The sequence below is a fragment of the Choloepus didactylus genome, chromosome 24 (assembly GCF_015220235.1).
Source record: "Choloepus didactylus isolate mChoDid1 chromosome 24, mChoDid1.pri, whole genome shotgun sequence".
NCBI classification, from domain to species: Eukaryota; Metazoa; Chordata; class Mammalia; order Pilosa; family Megalonychidae; genus Choloepus; species Choloepus didactylus.
The window spans coordinates 4,765,580-4,780,440 of NC_051330.1; the positions used below are offsets into that span (position 1 = coordinate 4,765,580).

The 14,861-nt window shown below is 36.2% G+C and overlaps 2 protein-coding genes across 2 annotated transcripts; both read left to right on the plus strand.

Moving 5' to 3' along the window:
* The first annotated feature begins 3,937 nt into the window (after positions 1 to 3,937).
* Positions 3,938 to 4,870, plus strand: LOC119519903 (olfactory receptor 14A16-like). The gene has a single exon (XM_037817653.1). The coding sequence runs from the start codon at positions 3,938 to 3,940 to the stop codon at positions 4,868 to 4,870; it is 933 nt and encodes a 310-aa protein (XP_037673581.1).
* A 4,816-nt stretch (positions 4,871 to 9,686) lies between these two features.
* Positions 9,687 to 10,633, plus strand: LOC119519808 (olfactory receptor 5V1-like). Its single transcript, XM_037817533.1, is given in 2 exon segments — positions 9,687 to 10,068; positions 10,071 to 10,633. Coding segments are annotated over 2 exon segments (945 nt in total).
* Positions 10,634 to 14,861: the final 4,228 nt, after the last annotated feature.

Genomic DNA, 14,861 nt, shown 5'->3' on the forward strand with positions numbered 1-14,861 from the left:
CAAGACTTTTACAATGTCATATTTGTTAGTTGATTCCAAATTAAGCAGCAAGTATATCAAAAGAGCATTTTAATTTCAGAAATTGATGAAGCATACCAGTAGATGGTCAAGAGGTAGTTGACAAAATGATGTTAGAATTCTAAAATCTCTGAAACTATAGAAAGAATAACATATATTTTTATTTTATTTAGTATTTTTCTATTTTTAAATTGTTCCAAAATCATTGCAATGTCTTTTTTCATATGTGAAAAATTTGATTTTAATCCCTGTAAGCTTTCTTACACATCTAAACTTTTAGAAGAATTTGCAAAAAGCAAAGAAATCATATAATATCTTTTATTTGTTGGTTTGTTTGTATACTTGTTGTTTCTGAATTAAATTCTAAAATGAATTCTTACCTTTGGATTATTTTTTATCTAAGGATGCAACAATGCTTATCTTTGGCCTTGGTATTCTGCCAAAATGGAGCCTTTGGTTTCAGCTTTCAACTCAGCCTTTGGATCTTGCCTTCCTGAACTTGTGTGACTATCTCATAATGAGTCCTGAGGTAACAAGGTATCAGCGATAATTAAAAATTTTGGTAATGAAATATATCTGGTCATCTTGATGCACTGTTAATTCCCACATTTAAATAAAGGTAAACGTGAAACTGGAGAGAATCTCCTCTGAACTGTTATAGACTAAAATTCTAATTTCTAATAATTGTTATGGTCAAAGAAAACTGCAGTAATCATTAATGCGAGTGCAATGTCATGACTAGGTCCAAAACAATTACTGAGCATTTATGAATATGTAAAGAAATTTAAAAATATATTTTTGTGAATATTAATATTGAGAGAAAATGAATTACCTAAATAACTTTGCAGAAAACATTATGTTTTGATGATCCATGTTAATAAGAATACAAATAATACTAAAAGGCAGAGTAACAGAGATTAGATCATACTCTGTTCACTGGGAGATTCCTGGGCTGGGGTACTTGCTAGAGGGAATGACTCCTTCGAAAATCATGGGAATATCACTCCTCTACCCAAACAATCCGAGGTTTTCCTCTCCCGCACAGTGAAAATTAAAAATGCATGAAGAGCAGTGTGCACCGACGCAGCCCTCTCCGCATTCCCTCCCGCGCGCGTCTCCTCCTTACCTGCGCCCCGGGCCGCCCCGCCCCCTGCTGCTCACCTGGAGCCCTGCAGCCTCGGGAGGGCCTCTGTGAACCTGTCAGTCACCCCTCCCCAGGTGACTCCCTCATCCACTCAGCACCCGCCTCTGCCTCCCCCGGAGCACCCCCTGTCGGTGAGAGGCAGTGGCGTTCCCGCCGCGTCCGGACTCGGACTCGCTGCCCTGAGGTTCCTGAAGCAGGGCTCGTGGGAGCCACCCAGGAAAGGAAGGCTGAGGAGTTGGGTACAGAAGTCACTGCAGTGCTGTCCGCTTATGTGTAAGTCACTGACAGAATGAGAAATGCAGCATGCTGATTCACCAGCTACTCAGTAAGATTTTACTAAGGGCTGATACTAATTAAAAAAGTCTGTGGAGAGAAACGCAGCCTATTTTCCCTTTGGAATTACACAGCTGGGTAAATTGTCATTCTGGGGCAATGTCCAAGCCCGTGGGAGAGCAGGAAGATGTAAAATGGTGCAGGTCTGCAGCTCCTTTGTTTGCCAACTTAGATGCTGATGAAGGCAGATCATATGGGCATCATATGAGTTTTCAGAGGAATAAACACATTCTGTGATCTCCACTGAAGTGAAAGTTAACAACCTCTTCTCCTTGTGGATACTGTAATTTCACTAGTCCTGACTCAGAAGACAGCTGGAAACTTCATGCACAAGGACTGGAGGGACACTAGTAAGTCATTATTTTTAGAAGAAAATACCTGAGAAAGAAAACAATAGATAAATATCCTTTTTTAACCAATTGGGGAAAATAATAAAACATAAAGGGATCATAGTACTGTCTGGTATTTTAATTACTCAATGGAACAATAACAGAATTTCCTTGGGATGAAATACAACTGGAGAACATATTAAATTTGTCTTTTCCTCAGTTTAGGTGCTCCAAAAGGGATTATGATTTTTATAATTATTGCCATTTTTGTAATATCTTGGTTTAGAAGTGCATATAATGAGAAAGGGGTGATTCATGTACCTCAATGTGCTGAAAATGTATCAATATTAAATGAAATCACAGTAATTAACATGATAATTAATGAAAGGTATATAATAGGTAATAAAGGAAGAAAATTAAAAATAACTATGCTAAGTGTTTAAAGAAAAACATACACTTTTCACCCTCTAATAACATTAGTGAATAACTGAATCTGATAAAAATACCAAGAATCTTTTCCTGAGGTAATTTTTCCTATTTTATTTCCTTCTCAGTAAAAGACATACAGAAGTATGGATGTTTGAAATATGTATATATATGGTCATGAACCTTTTTGTACTCAGACACTCAGGGGCAGTGAGTGACTTTTTTATGATGAAGAATTCATAATAGTTTAAACAGAAACAGCAGAGATACATCAAACAAGTTTTATTATCATAAGCATTTTTTATACCCCTCAAAATGTTTACCTAATTGACTGGAATGCATCCTAATACTTATTTTTTTCCTCTGGAATAAAATCTAGGGAATCTTTTCCTCTAATAAATTGGAGGACATTAAATTAGAGATATTAAATGATAAATTATTTGATATCACCTGTCTCCCAAATCCAATGACCAACAATTGCTATTACCTTTCCATTATCCACTACCATGGAGAGAGAATGAGCATATTTTAACAAAGGAGTTGAAGGGGAGAATATTCTTATTTACTAAATGTACCAGAAGGATAAAGAATAAAATCTGTACAAATATAAAGCATCAAACTGTCACTGAAAAAGGAATAGCCCAATATTTCATCACCCAGACGTCACCTGAATTTAGCTTTCACTATGTCATCCCTTCTCACCTGCTACACAATTTACATTAATCTTAAAGGAGGTGCAGAGGAATACAAGGAGGGAGAAATGACAGTGTTAATAACTTGAAAACTGTTATAAAATATTTGCAATATTTCAGGTATGCCGTCAATAATGTCATGCATTTTATTACTTGAACGGTTTATAGGATAAAAAGAAGAAAAGAGCTTGTGGGGAAAACATTATTATTGAACTTATTAGATATGGGAGAAAGTACATGGGGAAGAAATAATAAAACATAATTTGGTGAAAGAGGCTAATAATCTCAGCTCACATATTTTAGGATATTTGATAACCACTGTAATCAGGTTACTTATGAACTCTGTTTAAGACTGTAAATGACAAATAATTTGGGTATTGTGGAGAAGAAAAATAAGGCAGGCATCAGCTAAAGTCCTTATGAAAATTCTGAAATTTGTGATAAGTGCTAAAACAAATGCACTGCAGAGGGAATTATTTTCAAGATTTTGTAGAGCTGATGAGGAAAGTTGACAATAAATAGTTCAGTTTTTTTTCCTGAGAATTATTTATATGACAAATTTTCAGAAATTCTGTAGGAATCGAGATTGTATTCACCAAAGGACAGGACGTAGGGACAGGAAGCCTGCGGAACAATTTAGCTGCTGTTAGTTGGTCAATTTGGATTTATCTAGAGGTTTGGGATGGTTTTGACAGATCCATGGATAGTTTTAAGTGTTTCAGCATCTTTCAAGAATATTTTTTAACAATATTGTAATGACAGGTTTATGTGAAGCTAAATTAATTTGGTGAAATAAAACTAAATTAACCAAGAAATGATGGATGATCAATATACTGAAAAGGATGCACATGGAATAAATATTTCAATAATTTGATAGTGATATTACTACATATAGACACCCATCATATATTTAATAATCTGAGACTTGAATTTTGATGTTTTCTTCCTATTCCTTGTCATTCATTGATTTTTTGGAACATATTATGACTGCAGTAATGAAAAACAAAACAACTGTGACTGAATTTATCCTCATGGGATTTCCTACCAATCAAAATATGTCCATTTTGCATTCAGTGCTCTTCTCATTCATTTACTTCTGGTCCCTGATGGGGAATGTCCTCATTATCATGATCACGACTTTGGACCAGCACCTCCACACCCCCATGTACTTCTTCCTGAAGAATTTATCCTTCCTGGACCTCTGCCTCATTTCAACCACGGTCCCCAAGTCCATTGCCAACTCCATGACCCACAACAACGCCATATCTTTCCTTGACTGTGTCACTCAGGTCTTTCTGGTGGTTTTATTGGCAGCTGCAGAGCTGCTCTTCCTCACAGCAATGTCCTTTGACCGCTACGCTGCTATCTGCCACCCCCTGCACTATGAAGTCATCATGGACACGGGCACGTGTTTGCAGATGGCGGCTGCTGCTTGGCTGGGTGGGGGTCTGTCAGCTGTGATGCACACAGCTAGTACTTTCTCCTTATCCTTCTGTGGGTCCAGCGTGATCCGTCAGTTCTTCTGTGACATCCCCCAGTTATTAGCTATTTCTTGTTCAGAGAATTTAGCGAGAGAATTTGTGCCCATCCTTATTAGTGTGGTCTTGAGTTTCTGCTGTTTTATTTTCATCATCATTTCCTACATCTACGTCTTCTCCACTGTCAAGAAGATTCCCTCAACAGAAGGCCAGTCAAAAGCCTACTCCACCTGCATTCCACACCTGCTGGTGGTTGCATTATTTCTCTCCACTGGCTGCATTGCTTATCTAAAGCCCACCACAGGGTCCCCTTCTACTTCTGACCTTGTGATATCTGTGTTCTACACGGTGGTACCTCCAACCTTAAATCCCATCATATACAGTGTAAGAAACAAGGCTGTGAAGAATGCTCTGAGGAGGTTGATACTGGGAAATCTTATCAAAAGGTAAAACATACTGCTGTTTTTCTTTCAATAGGAGATATCATTTAAAAGTGTCCACGTATCATTTATTCAGTTTTCTTCCAACATTTACCAGAAAATATTTAAAGGTAAAACAAAAGGAGCAATACCTCATTACTTTATACTATATTTTCCGTGTTCAAAAAAGTTACCTCTTCTATTGTAAACCTTGGGAATTCCTACAGTAATGGATCCTTCTTCCAACCCCCTTCTTGAGTGGCATTCATAAGCTGAATTTTAGCCATTTTTATATGCTATAACAAAATAGATTTGATAGAAAGTACCACCAAACTTTACCAACTTTTACCAAAAAAATGAAATGAACCACATAAACAAAAAAAGTACCCCATACCTCTAGTCTCATATTTTCTTGTCAATTCAAATTACTAACATCTTTTAGACTCTTTTGACATGCTTTTATTTACTTCCTGTATAGATAAATGTCTTATTTATATATCACTGTGGTAGACAAGTTGCTCCAAAATTAAATGTGTGATCTTGATCACTACATTGTACTTATGGGGAGTTATCTTTCCTTTTAGATATGAATTTTGGGTTTTCTATTAAAGGAAAAATGGAAGATTTGTGTGAAGTGAATTTTTCCAGGAAAGTTATCCAAACCAAAGGGAGTAGACAAACTGTGAGTCATGTATCATAAAGAATGAATGTTAACTTGGCTGAAGCTTTATCTCTCCCTACATCATTCTACTTTCTTTATGCTTTTCATAAAAATAAAATTCTATATATATAAGTATAAACATCTTAACAAGCTTATTTGTACTTTTAAAATAAAACTTGTACCTTATATTTATACTTTCATTTTGTCTGTATTTGAGATTTCTCCTTAAACATCAAACTTTGGTTTTGGTGTTTGTAATTGACTTTCTACTAGACTTCTCATAATTTCCTCAATGTCTTATCCTTATGTGAAAAATTTTCTTGAAATACTCATAATAATTTAAATTCTTATTTTCCTGAAAAATTTATACTGTAAATTCTGAGACTATTATAGTTTATGAAATATTATGAAATTATTTTTCCATAACATTTCATATCTTTTAATTTGTATCAGGCATGCAAAACCCTTTTAAAATTAGTGAATACATGCTTTTATCAAAGATACATCTCATTTAAATACTGTTTAAGATACATTCCAATTTTTCTGAAGAATTTTTTTGACACAGGGATATAGCATAGGGATTGCAATAATTTATTATTTCTCCTGATGTGTATTTACTGTTTGTTGTTCTGCACTCTAAATCATCTACACAAGAAAGGGTCCTGTCATAAAATTTATGGTCAACTTGCACATGCATTCAAATGATAAAGATAGTAAAATCCACTTCATGTAAATATTCTCTATATGTAATTGTCCCTTTATTAGGGTTGGTTATTTTTTACTTAACACAATGTCTAAGAATTATGTCATTAAATCTGTGGAATTATTGTGGTGATGATCATTCATCAATTAATGTTCATTAAAAATACTTATGCTTTATTCTTAATAAATAAAGAGACTTATTGAAGGGACTTATTCAGATCCTTAGGCTCTGTGTGATTTTAACTGATGTTCTTCAGACATGATTCCCTGAAAACAAACGAAAATAAATGCACTTGGGGACCTCTGAGTGCCAAATAATCCTGCACACCTCAAAATAGCCTTTTCAAGATAAGCAAATGCAACAAAGTCAACAGAAAATTAAAAAGCACATCAAGAAACTAGAAGATACGGACAAGCCATCAACCAAATCATAAAGCTAGGAGAGAAACAGAACTAGGATCAATTAATTGAGAAGTACCCAGAAATGTCCAAAACAACTCCAATGAGTTGTCTAAGAATGTAAAGGAGATCAAGAAGAATCCAGAAGACCATGAAGAAAAATGTGAAAGAGTAAATAAGAATAGGAGATCTTATGGAAATTAAAGTTAATTTTTTTTTGAAAAAAAAAGCAAGGGGGGTGGGCAGATATGACAAAAAAAAAATGATAAGATGGTTGATTCAAAAACTGCCATCACAATATTAGGATTGAACGTCAACGGATTAAACTTCCCAATAAAAACATACAGATTGGCAGAGGGGATTAAAATGTATGATCCGTCTATCTGCTGTTTATAAAACACTCATATTAAAACCAGTGCTACAAAGAGATTGAAAGTGAATGGATCTAAAAAAAAGGTATTCCATGCAAGCTATAGCCAAAAGAAAGCAGGGGTAACAATACTAATAATCACACAAAATAGATTTTAAGTGCAAAGATGTGATAAGAGAGAAAGAAGGGCTCTGTATAATAATAACAGGGATGATTCACCAAGAAGAAATAACAATCATAAATGTTTATACACCCAATCAGGGTGTTCCAAAGTACATGAAACAACATTGGCAAAACTGAAGGAAGCAATAGATGTTTCTACAATAATAGTGGGAGACTTCAGAACACCACTTTCTTCTATAAATAGGACAGCCAGAAAGAGGACCAATAAGGATACTAAGAACAATGTGATTAATGAATTAGACTTAAGAGTCATATATAGAACATTACATCCCAAAATACCAAGATACATATTCTTCTCTAGTGTTCAGGGAATACTCCCCAGGATAGATCATATGCTCGGGCACAAATGAGGCTTCCATAAATTAAAAAAGATTGACGTTATTCAAAGCACACTCCCTGAAAATAATGGAATACAACAAGAAGTCAATAAACAATAAAGAAAAAGAACATTCACAAATATGTGGAGGTTAAACAATGCATTGATATACCATCAGCAGGTGAAAGAAGAAAATGGAAGAGAAATCAGTAAACATTTAGAGATGAATGAAAATAAAAACACATCATATCAAAACCTATGGGATGCAGAGAAGGGATTGCTGAGGAGAAAATTGAAAGCTCTAAATGTATGCATTAAAAAGGAAGAAAGAGCTAAAATCAAAGAACTATTGGAACAACTGTAGAAAATAGAGAATGATCAGGAAATTAACCCTAAAGAAAGTAGAGGAAAGTAATAGCAAGGATTAAAGCCAAAATAAATGAAATGGAGGGGGAAAAAAAAGCAGATAAAAGAAATGAAAGCAGAAGTTGATTCTTTGACAAAATCAACAAGACTGACAAACACTTGGCTAGACTGAAAAACTCACAAAGAGAAAATACCCATACAAATAAAATCAGAAATGAGGGAAGGGACATTACTGTGGATCCTGAAGAAACTAAGAAAAAATGATAAGAGACTACTATGAATGACTGTACACCAACAAACCATTTAGAGGACATGGATAATTTTATGGTAATACATGAACAGCCTAGACTGACCGGAGAAGAAATAGAAGATATCATCACACCAATCACAAGTAAAGACATCTATTCAGTCAAGAAAAGCTTCCTACAATTAGAAGACCAGGGCTAGATGGCTTCACAGGGGAATTTTAACAAATTTTCCCAAAAGAAATGATGTCATTCCTGCGCGAACTCTCAAAAAATTGAAGAAAAACAACCTAAGTCATTTTATGAAGCTAACATCACTCTAATACTGAAACCAAATAAAAATACTGCAACAAAGGAAAACTACAGGCTACAGGCCGATCTCCCTAATGAATACAGATGCAAAAATTCTCAACAAAATACTTGCAAACTGAATCCAAAGCCACATTAAAAGAATCATACACCATGACCAAGTGAGGTGGATTCCAGGCATCCAAGGGTGGTTCAACATAAGAAAATCAATCAACATAATGCAACACATTAACAAATCAAAAGGGAAAACTCAAATGATTATTTCAATAGATGCTGAAAAACATTTGACAATATTCAGCATCCTTTTTTGATAAAATCAGTTCTAAAGTTAAGAATTGAAGGAAACTTCCTCAATATGATAAAGGCATATAGGAAAACCCACAGTCGACATACTACTAAAGGTCTTCCCCCTAAGATCAGGAATGAGACAAGGATGCCCACTGTCACCACTGTTAATTCAACGTTGTGCTAGAAGTTCTAGCTAGAGCAATCCAGCAAGATAAAGAAATAAAAGGCTTCCAAAGATAAAAGCATAAGAAAATCTGTCATTATTTGCAGATTATATGTTCATATATTTGGAGAATCCTGAGAAATTCATGACAAAGCTACTTGAGCTAATAAACAAATTCAGCAAAGTGGCAGGATAAAAGTCAGTAATATTCTATATACTAAAAATGAACTAGCAGAAGAGTTACTCAAGAAAAAAATTACATTCACAAAAGCAACGACAACAATCATGTAACTAGGAATAAACTTAACCAAGAATATATAAGATCTCTACACAGAAAATTACAAAACTGTGCTAAAAGGAATCAAAAAGGACCTAAATAGGTGGAAAGATTTTCCGTGTTCATGGATAGGAAGGCTAAATGTCACTATGTTGTCAATTCTACCAATTACCAATTCATGTAAACAGTGTACATTTCTATTTATTGTCTTTATTTTTTTTTCTGTGTTCACACATCTGACTTCTACATATATTATGTCTCAGAATACAGTTAATTCACTTTAAACGGTCAATTGCATTTTAATATTTAAATCAGGAAACAGTTTTGTTTGCCTGAAAATAATTCCCTCTGTAATAGGGCAAATATTTTCACTGAATGTGGATTAATATCATAATAGGTCTTGCTGCTGTTGTTTGCATGCATTTTTCCTTTAATCATTTTTAACTATGTCCATTTTCTTTAGGTTTGCACAGATATGAAGTGAAGTTGTCAACAGGAGTTTTTGTACCTTATTGTGTCTGAGGTAAATTTATCTTTTCTTTTAGTCATGTCTTTCTTTCTCAATTAGATGACCAATCAGAGCACAGTGGCACAATTTATCCTACAGGGCTCCTCAGACATCCCCACTGTAAATGCTTTCAGCACAGGTGCTTTTCTGATCATTTACGTCTTTGGACTCATGGAGAATATCTCTATCATCACAGTGATTATCAAAGATTACCAGCTCCACATACCCATGTATTTCTTCCTGAAGAACTTGTCCTTCCTGGATATGTGCTATGCCTCAGTCACCATGCCCAAAGCCACTGGCACTGCTATCTCAGGTTCCAAGGATTTTTCCTTTGCAGAAAGTGTTGCCCAGCTCTACCTGCTCTTCCCCATGGCTGCCTCTGAGTGCTTCCTTCTCACTGCCATGGCTTGTGACCGCTGTGTGGCCATCTACGGACCCTTTCCTACGGGGTCATAACGAGCAGAAACCTCTGCTGGGAGCTTGTTTCCTCATCCTGGATTTGTGGAGGGCTCTACTCTATTTTCCATGCCATCAACACATTCCCCCTCCCTTTCTGTGGACCTAATGTCACTGATCACTTCCTCTGTGACATTCCCCCTCTCGTGAGGCTTTCTTGTGCTGACTACCAAGGAGACGAAGAATTGGTCTTTATATCCAGCAGTTGCATCATCCTGGGAGCCTTTCTCCTCACCCTGCTCTCTTACATCTGCATCATCTTTACCATCCTCAAGATCAGTCACGTTCAAGGTCTCTGGAAAGCCTCCTCCACCTGTGCCTCTCACCTGACCACTGTTCTCCTGTTTTATGGGACTGAGAGTTCTACGTACCTAAGACCTATATCCGATTATTCTCCAGTAGAAGGAAGGTTGGCTGCTGTATTTTATTCCATCATCACACCCACTTTGAACCCCGTTATCTACTGTCTGAGGAATAAAGAAATGTATGCAGCCTTTAAGAAAGTGCGTTATAAATACAGAGAAACAACTGAAAATGACTTATTGTAAAGTACATTCTATGGCTGTGTCCTAATAAATGCATCTTTTTGATATGTATAAATGAAAGTCCTTGTTAGATTTGGAGTACATATGTATTTTTTCAGGAAATCAGAATTTTTGAGTTATTTTAAGATTTTTCATGAAATAAAACAGCTAGATAAATTTACACATATTTTTTAAGTGCTTTATCCAACCGCTAATGTACAGAGATTCATTTTGGTTTTAAAAGATTGCAATCCAATTGATTTTTTTTTTTTTTTTACAAAACAAGTTGTACATTTGATTGTTCACAGTACCATTACATAGTTGTACATTCACCACCAAAATCAATCCCCAACACCCTCATTACCACACACACAAAAATAACCAGAATAATAATTAAAGTGAAAAAGAGCAACTAAGGTAAAAAAGAACACTGGCTGCCCTTGTCTGTTTGTTTGTTTGTTTCCTTCCCCACCTTTCCACTCATCCATCCACAAACTAGACAAACGGGAGTGTGATCCCTATGGCCCCCCCAATCCCACTGTCCCCTCTCATAAGCCACATTTTTATACAATTATCTTCAAGATTCATGGGTTCTGGGTTGTAGTTTGATAGTTTCAGGTATCCACCACCAGCTACCCCAATTCTTTAGAACCTAAAAAGGGTTGTCTAAAGTGTGCGTAAGAGTGCCCACCAGAGTGACCTCTTGGCTCCTTTGGGAATCTCTCCGCCACTGAAGCTTATTTCATTTCCTTTCACATCCCCCTTTTGGTCAAGAAGATGTTCTCCGTCCCATGATGCCGGGTCTACATTCCTCCCCAGGAGTCATATTCCACGTTGCCAGGGAGATTCACTTCCCTGGGTGTCTGATCCCACGTAGGGGGGAGGGCAGTGATTTCACCTTTCAAGTTGGCTTAGCCAGAAAGAGAGGGCCACATCTGAGCAACAAAGAGGCATTCGGAGGAGGCTCTTAGGCACAATTATGGGGAGGCCTAGCCTCTCCTTTGCAGCAACCATCTTCCCAAGGGTAAATTCTGTGGTAGAGGGCTCAACCCATCAAACCACCAATCCCCTATGTCTGTGAGCATGTTAGCAACCATGGAGGTGGGGCAGGCCAATACCCCTGCATTCTCCACAGGCTCCACAAGGGGGATCTGCATATTTTTTTCCTTGTTTTTTTTTTTTCCAAACCTTTTTTTTTTTCCCTAAAACAACTGTATGAAAAATTTAAAAAATTTAAAAAAAAATACAAAAAAAAACATACAATAAAAGAACATTTCAAAGAGACCATAACAAGGGAGTAAGAAAAAAACAACTAAACTAAGATAACTACTCTACTTCCAATGTGTTCTTACTCTACCCCAAGAAAGTAACCTAATATAGAAACATTTCTGTGAACTTGGTCCTACTATACCCATCAGAAATTAACAGACCATAGTCATTCCTGGGCATTCCCAGAACATTAAATTTACCCACGATAGCTTATCTGATCTTCTTGGATTATTGTTCCCCCTTCCTTAATTGCTCTCTATTGCTAGTTCCCCTACATTCTACATTATAAACCATTTGTTTTACAGTTTTCAAAGTTCACTTTAGTAGTAGCATATAATATTTCTCTTTTTGTGCCTGGCTTATTTCGCTCAGCATTATGTCTTCAAGGTTCATCCATGTTGTCATATGTATCACAACATCGTTCCTTCTTACTGCCTTGTAGTATTCCATTGTGTGTATATACCACATTTTATTTATCCACTCATCTGTTGAAGGACATGTGGTTTGTTTCCATCTCTTGGCAATTGTGAATAATGCTGCTATGAACATTCGCATGCAGATATCTGTTCGTGTCACTGCTCTCTGATCTTCCAGGTATATACCGAGAAGTGCAATCACTGGATCAAAGGGTATCTCTGTATCTAGTTTTCTGAGGAACTGCCAGACTGACTTCCAGAGTGGCTGAACTATTATACAGTCCCAGCAACAATGAATAGGATTTGCAATTTCTCCACATCCCCTCCAGCATTTGTAGTTTCCTGCTTGTTTAATGGCAGCCATTCTAATCGGTGTGAGATGGTATCTCATTGTGGTCTTAATTTGCATCTGTCTAATAGCTAGTGAAACTGAACATTTTTTCATGTGTTTCTTGGCCATTTGTATTTCCTCTTCAGAGATCTGTCTTTTCATATCTTTTGCCCATTTTATATTTGGCCTGTCTGTACTATCATCATTTTGTTGTAGGATTTCTTTATATATGCAAGATATCAGTCTTTTGTCAGATACATGGTTTCCAAAATTTTTTTCCCATTGAGTTGGCTGCCTCTTTACCTTTTTGAGAAATTCCTTTGAGGTGCAGAAACTTCGAAGCTTGAGGAGTTCCCATTTATCTATTTTTTCTTTTCTTGCTTGTGCTTTGGCTGTAAGTCTAGGAAGTGGCCACCTAATACAAGGCCTTGAAGATGTTTTCCTACATTATCTTCTAGGAGTTTTATGGTGCTTTCTTTTATATTGAGATCTTTGGTCCATTTTGAGTTAATTTTTGTGTAGGGTGTGAGGTAGGGGTCCTCTTTCATTCTTTTGGATATGGATATCCAACTCTCCCAGCCCCATTTGTTGAAAAGAACTTTATGACCCAGTTCAGTGACTTTGGGGGCCTTATCAAAGATCAGTCGGCCATAAATCTGAGGGTCTATCTCTGAATTCTCAATTCAGTTCCATTGATCTATATGTCTATCTTTGTGCCAGTACCATGCTGTTTTGACAACTGTGGCTTTATAATAAGCTTCAAAGTCAGGGAGTGTAAGTCCTCCCACTTCGTTTTTCTTTTTTAGAGTGTCTTTAGCGATTCAAGACATCTTCCCTTTCCAAATAAATTTGATAACTAGCTTTTCCAACTCTGCAAAGTAGGTTGTTGGAATTTTGATGGGGATTGCATTGAATCCGTAGATGAGTTTGGGTAGAATTGACATCTGAATGACATTTAGCTTTCCTATCCATGAACATGGAATATTTTTCCATCTTTTAAGGTCCCCTTCTATTTCTTTTAGTAGAGTTATGTAGTTTTCTTTGTATAGGTCTTTTACATCTTTGGTTAAGTTTATTCCTAGGTACTTGATTTTTTTAGTTGCTATTGAAAATGGTATCTTTTTCTTGAGTGTCTCTTCACTTTGTTCATTTCTAGCATATAGAAACATTACTGACTTATGTGCATTAAACTTGTATCCCGCTAGTTTGCTAAATTTGTTTATTAGCTCTAGTAGCTGTATCGTCGATTTCTTGGGGTTTTCCAGATATAAGATCATATCTTCTGCAAACAATGACAGCTTTACTTCTTCCTTTCTGATTTGGATGCCTTTTATTTCTTTGTCTTGCTGGACTGCCCTAGCTAGCACTTCTAGCACAATGATGAATAACAGTGGTGACAGCGGGCATCCTTGTCTTGTTCCTGATCTTAGAGGGAAGGCTTTCAGTCTCTCACCATTGAGTACTATGCTGGCTGTGGGTTTTTCATATATGCTCTGTATCATATTGAGGAAGTTTCCTTCAATTTCTACCTCTGAAGTGTTTTTATCAAAAACGGATGTTCAATTTTGTCAAATGCTTTTTCAGCATCTATTGAGATGATCATTTGATTTTTCCCTTTTGATTTGTTAATGTGTTGTAATACATTGATTGCATTTCTTATGTTGAACCATCCTTGCATGCCTGGAATGAACCCCACTTGGTCATGGTGTATGATTTTTTTAATGTGTCTTTGGATTCGATTTGCAAGTATTCTGTTGAGGATTTTTGCATCTATATTCATTATGGAGATTGGCCGGTAGTTTTCCTTTTTTGTAGCATCTTTGCCTGGTTTTGGTATTAGATTGATGTTAGCTTCGTAAAATGAGTTAGGTAGTGTTCCATTTTCTTAAATGTTTTGAAAGAGTTTGAGCAAGATTGGTGTCAATTCTTTTTGGAAAGTTTGGCAGAATTCTCCTGTGAAGCCATCTGGCCCTGGGCATTTATTTGTGGGAAGCTTTTTGATGACTGATTGGATCTCTTTGCTTGTGATTGGTTGGTTGAGGTCTTCTGTTTCTTCTCTGGTCAGTCTAGGTTGTTCATATGTTTTCAGGAAATTGTCCATTTCCTCTACATTATCCAGTTTGTTGCCATACAGTTGTTCATAGTACCCTCTTATAATTTTTTTAATTTCCTCGGGATCTGCAGTAATGTCACCTTTCTCTTTCATTATCTTGTTTATATTGGTCTTCTCTCTTTT

What these genes read in the sequence shown, in the direction of transcription:
- LOC119519903 (XM_037817653.1), top strand. Translation starts at nt 3,938, where the DNA reads ATGAAAAACAAAACAACTGTGACTGAATTTATCCTCATGGGATTTCCT.